This window comes from Peromyscus leucopus, chromosome 22 (assembly GCF_004664715.2).
Source record: "Peromyscus leucopus breed LL Stock chromosome 22, UCI_PerLeu_2.1, whole genome shotgun sequence".
Lineage (NCBI taxonomy): Eukaryota > Metazoa > Chordata > Mammalia > Rodentia > Cricetidae > Peromyscus > Peromyscus leucopus.
Genome location: NC_051081.1, coordinates 36,045,010 through 36,050,682, shown reverse-complemented (window position 1 = coordinate 36,050,682; position 5,673 = coordinate 36,045,010). Strand labels below are relative to the sequence as shown.

The following is a 5,673-nucleotide window of genomic DNA, read 5'->3' as shown; positions in this document are numbered from 1 at the left end:
AAAAAAGATTTAAAAAAAAAATGGGGCTGGAGAGATGGCTCAGAGGTTAAGAGCACTGGCTGCTCTTCCAGAGGTCCTGAGTTCAATTCCCAGCACCCACATGGTGACTCACAACCATCTACAATGAGATCTGGTTCCCTCTTCTGGCCTGCAGGTATACATGCAAACAGAACACTGTATACATAATAAATAAATAAATAAATCTTTAAAAAAAAAAAAGATTTTAAAAAAACTATGCTGGTTGGCACATGCCTTTAGTTCCAGCACTCAGAGGTAAAGACAGTTGGCTTTCTATGAATTCAAGGCCAACCTGATCTGTATAGTGAGTTTTCAGGCTAACTAAAGCTACACAGTGAGACCCTGCCTCAAACAAACAAACAAACAAACAAAAACCACTTTGTTTAATGTGTGTGGCTATAGGCATGTGTGTGCAGATTGTACAGACACCAGAAGACGACACTGGATTCCCTGGAGCTAGAGTTACAGACCATTGTGAGCTGTCAGTTGTGGGTGTTCGGAACCAGACTTGAGTCTTCTATAAAAGGCCAGGCATGGGGCTGGAGTGATGGCTCAGTGGTTAAGATTAAGAGTACCATCTGTTCTTCCAGAGGATCCAGGTTCAATTCCCAGCACCCACATGGTAGCTCACAACTGTCTGTAACTCCAAGTTCTGACACTCTCACACAGACATATACAGACAAAACACCAATGCACATAGAATTTTTTTTAAAAAGGCCAGGCATGAGGGTGCATACCTATTCCCAGAACACTAAAGAGCCAGAGGCGGGATGATCAGGAGTTCAAGACTATCTTTGATTCAAGACTACAAGAGTTCAAGACTAGCCTGGACTATATGAGAGCCTGAGAGTGAATAAATAAATCATATACATATACATATACATATATATATACATATACATATATATATATGTGTGTGTATATATATATATATGAATGAATGTGGCTACTTTATATGACAGGTAGTGCATTATTTTTGGAAGTGAAATCTTGGCTGGTATAAGGTGTACAGATATATTTGGAAAGGTCTAGCTAGCGCATGGATGACGAGTCATTTGTGGAAGGAGAGTTCTGGTGGACCGGTGAGATGACTCAGTGGGTAAGAGCCCTTCCTGCCAACCTGATGACCTGAGCTCATTCCTTGGAACCCACATGATGGAAAGAGAGAACCAGCTTCCCAAAGTTGTCCTCTGACTTCCATGTGCATGTGTACACACACACACACACACACACACACACACACACACACACACACACACGCACGCAAAACTAATAAGTAAAGAAGTGAGCTGTGGCGGTTATTTAAGCTTTGAGGCCTTCATCTGCAAGGCAGAGCTCTGAGGTAGAGCCTGACTGGTTGTCCCCTGGTCCAAACTACAGTCCCTCCTCCGTGGGGCTCAAAGGAAGGAGGCCCAAACCTGCAACTTCTGAGTAAGTCCTTTTCCATTCCTCTTCCTCTCCTGCCCATTCTCCTCTTCATGGCAGTGTCCTGTCCCCTAGGTTGGCCGTCGTCCAGTGTGTTGCTGTTGTCTGGAACTCCTACCTATCCTGGAAGGCACATCAGCTCTAAGCCTGCCTGCTTTCATGCCTGGCCTCTTGCACTGATGCACCTTCCCCCTGGAATGCTTGGACAGTATCCTCAAAGAGCGTACATCAGGACTGGAGAGGCGGCCCACCTGTTCAGAGCGCGGACCGCTCTACAGAGGAGCCACGGTTGGTTCCCAGCAGCCACACTGGGTGGCTCACAACCACCTGTGACCCAAGCCCCAGGAGATCTGATGTCTTCTTCTGGCCTCTGAAGCATCTGCACTCACACGCACACCAATTGCTTACTCACAATTAAGCATAAAATAAAGTCTTTCTTACAAAAAGTCTGTCAGTTTCCATGGTATGGAGTTGCTGATCAGGATAGAATTACCACTCTGAAATGGCACATTTCACTCTAAAAATGTAACTGCTTTTGAAATCACTAGGAACTTTAAAACATTGTCTCTCTCACCATGCAGAGGCCCTAGTCCAGTCCCATGCAGGCTCCACAGCCACTGACCCAACTTTCATGAGTTCCCTCCCTCTAGATTGGTTTGGTCATCCCTGCAGGTTTCCCCATCATGATCCTGATGAACTCTCTCATAGAATCCCTCTTCTCTCTCTTTGAGGGAGGTCCCCCGGCGGTAGGATCAGAATCCATCTCTGGTGTGTGAGCAGGCTTTGTGGAGCCGACTTCCTATGATGGGACACCTCCTGCAGCCTTGAGGCAGGGGAAAGGGCTTGGACTTGGCTCTACTGAATGTGCCTCCACATGGGGGGCCTTGTCTTCTTGTGGGAGGGAATGGGGGATGCGTTGGAGGTCTGGAGGAGGGAAGAGGGGGATCTTTGGTGTGTAAATGAATTGAAAAAAAAATTCTTAAAAAAAAAAAAAAGAAAACAAAAAAACATTGTCTCTCACTCTGGCACTTACTGATGGGGACACACTGTGATGATTGTGTCCTTTAGCAATGTCGTCCTTGTGTACACATCATAGAACATGCTTAAACAGACAGCGACAGTGAGATGCAGAACACATGAGGTGTATCTTCCAGCTGCCACTGTAACACGGTATACCGTTTAACAGGGAGCTTTTTTTTTTTCATATGTAGAACGTTCTAAAGTAATGATAGATCTAGCAAATTCATAAACCAGCAACATTTCGTTTATCATTAGGTTGCACCCACTGTACATAATGGCACAAACTATACTTCCATGTTCCTGCCAGCATAGAAAGTCTCCACCAGCATCATCACAAATACATGAATAACAAACTAAAACGCCATGACGGCTACTGTTGCTAGGTGGTAGGAATGTTTCAGCTCTGTTGTAATCATATGATGCCGCCTTCATATAAGTTGCCATCATTGACTAAAAGGTCATTATACAGCATGACTATGCATATTCCTACCACATAGCATATACTTATATTCCACAAATATTTGTACAACCTTGCCCAACTTTACACCCATAGCCCAACAATGAGTACTCATCCCCACTTTGTTGTTTGTTTGTTTGTTTGTTTATTGAGACAGTATTTCACTGTGTAGCCCTCCCTGGCTGTCCTGGAACTTCTTCTGTAGACCAAGCTGACCTCTAAGTCATAGAGATCCACCTGTCTCTGCCTCCCGAGTGCTGGGGTTAAAGGTGTTCGCCACCACTGCCTGGCTCATACCCACTTCCTATAGATACATCTTTCTGTCCAGTGTTCAGGATCGAACTCAGCCTTGTGCATGCTAGTCAAGTACTCTGACACTGAGCTACATCCCTAGCCTAATACATCTGTCATTCTAACTTTTCTGGGTCTTAGTGCACTTTGAGACCCTCTCAGTGTCTTTACAGGCACAGAAATAAATACATTCTTATCTGGAGTCTGGAGAGGTCATGGATAAAACCCTTCAGAAGACTATAGACATGTCTATAAGTGGAAAGAAGCAGAGTCTGATGAAGCCTGGCCTTCATCTACAAAGGTAGACACCAACGTCTCCAGAAGGGAGGAACCCGATCACACCATGAGTTGATGGCAAAGCAGGAACTTGGGCCCAAATCTTCTCACTTCCTACCTAGTGATCTTAACTAGAAGGTGAAAAGGTATAATAGCACTGTTTCTGTGGCTCCCAGGAAAAAAAGCTAACTTTGTCAAACTCAGGATAGATCCGTGCGTTAAGTTCTGACAGCCAAACACCCTTTTTTGTCATACACAATCTGACACCTGTAGATTTTAGATTCTGCCTCTGTAAGATGGTCAAGAATCCTGATAGACTAATTGAGGCAGCGGGCCTTTGAGTGGCACTGTGTTGGTTGAGTTCCTGCTGGCAGAGCATTCCTGATCTCAGTTTGGGGACCCGACAGCCGGCCTGGGGACTGCGTCTAAGCAGCACAGAACTCTCCCCAGAGCTTCTGGCCAGATTCTCGGCTGCGGATAAATTCAGGACCACGGACAGCTCCGCGGTCCTGCCCACTTCTTGGTCCTGGGGAAGAGAAAACCCCGGACTAGCCTGTTCTGGAGACACACTCTTGTCTATTCTGTGTGGGGGAAGAACTCCGCATCCAGAAAGAGCAATCTAAATTTATGCCTCAGCCGGCTTCTCCCTCCTCTACAGCCAGGGTGATTCCAAAGCTAGCTCCAGGGACACGAAGCCTATTGTCAGGATGCGCGGCCCTCCGGGGGCTCGAAGCTGCTGGACTCGAAGCTGCCGCTGTCATTGCTTCTACAATCAGTTCATGTTCTTCGCTGACGTCAGTCGGAGCTGTCCTGGTGCTATATAAGGCTGGCGGCGGTCCCGGGACAGACCCCGTGCTCCCCAAGGCGTCTTCAGCCCGTCCCGGGGGACAGAGACTGGAGCTCCATCTCACACCGGGCAGACACTCCGACAACCTGTGAGTGGCTCGGAGCAACGATCCAGACTCCCTTAGCACCAAGACTCTGCACTCAGCCCACCCACTGCGACCCGCCGGGAGGGAAGGAGGGACAGAGGGGTGGAACTGGACTGGCGCAGCGGCTGGGGCTGGTGGGCAGGCTGTGGACACCGGGCAACAGCCGGAGGGTCCCAGCGGGGGCACTGGGCGTGCGCGAGAAGGGGCTCGTGTCACCTGCGGCTGCTCCAAGCGCACCTCACCCTATGCTGCCCCTGTGTGTCCAGGGCAGGTGGCACCATGAGGCAGAGGGGACGCGCTGCGCTCCTAGTGGCTCTGCTGCTCCTGGCACAGCTGCGCCCCGGGAGCAGCCAGTGGAGCCCGGCGGCGGCGGCGGCGGCGGCGGCGGCCGGGGTCCAGGATCCGAGTCTGCGATGGAGTCCCGGGGCGCGGAATCAGGGCGGCGGCGCCCGGGCGCTCCTCTTGCTGTTAGCCGAGCGCTTCCCGCGCCGCGCCGGAGGAGGATCGGGGACCGCAGGCGAGCGGCAGCGACGGGGCGACCCTCCGCTGTCCATTGACCTCACCTTCCACCTGCTGAGGACCCTGCTGGAGCTGGCCCGGACACAGAGTCAGCGCGAGCGCGCAGAGCAGAACCGCATCATACTCGACTCGGTGGGCAAGTGATCCGCCCGGTGTGGGCCGGGACCCCCACCCCCCCGAAAGGCTCGACCCTTTCCCCTGCCTACCGCGGGGCTGGAGCGCGCGTGCGACCGAAGCTGGCTCAGTCCCGCGGTGCAGCGCCGCCCAGAGTCACCCTGAGCACTCTGCGTGGCTATTTTTTTAAAATAAAACTGCCCAAGAGCTTAGCCTCTATCTTTCGTCGTGGGGGTGGGGTGGGGGCGCACCGGAAACTACAGGAGGGTGGGAAATTGTGGGGGAGTGGGGCTCCCCAGACCAGTAGGCGACAAAAAGCATGCTAAGTGGGGTGGGAGGGGAAGGCTGTCAGTTAAGTCCCTGGGGGCTCATCGGCCCTCCCCCAGCACGTCCAAATCCCGGAACTCAGAGGTCCTGAGATCCCACCCCGGACACCTTTCCGAGGTCTCGGGGTGGGGGGGGGTCAGGGGTCCACCTCTGATGTAAAGGAGTTGCCCACGAGGGCCTTATTATTTCACCTCCTCCCCTTCAAATGATCTCGGGTTGTGAAAGGGCAGGATGGTGGCGAGGTTGCTTCTACAGCCGAGACTAGGAGGGGGCCGCGAAAGGAGCCCAGGGACG

General features: G+C 51.1%; 2 protein-coding genes across 6 annotated transcripts in view; both read left to right on the top strand.

Moving 5' to 3' along the window:
- Positions 1–1,892, top strand: part of Mpv17 (mitochondrial inner membrane protein MPV17) — a 14,776-nt gene extending 12,884 nt beyond the window's left edge. For 4 of the 5 annotated variants that reach the window (XM_028874767.2, XM_037198096.1, XM_028874770.2 and 1 more), the window contains exon 9: positions 1,519–1,603. Coding sequence is in view for 1 of the 5 variants with exons in the window: in XM_028874777.2 (XP_028730610.1) it covers positions 1,519–1,588 (70 nt within the window). In the remaining 4 variants the exon portion in view is untranslated. Of the gene's footprint in view, positions 1–1,518 lie in introns of all 5 variants that reach the window. The other variant, XM_028874777.2, reaches the window with a different exon arrangement.
- An 899-nt stretch (positions 1,893–2,791) lies between these two features.
- Positions 2,792–5,585, top strand: Ucn (urocortin). Its single transcript, XM_028874719.2, has one exon. It carries the CDS (start codon positions 4,699–4,701, stop codon positions 5,080–5,082), a length of 384 nt encoding a protein of 127 aa, XP_028730552.1. The 5' UTR covers positions 2,792–4,698; the 3' UTR covers positions 5,083–5,585.
- Positions 5,586–5,673: the final 88 nt, after the last annotated feature.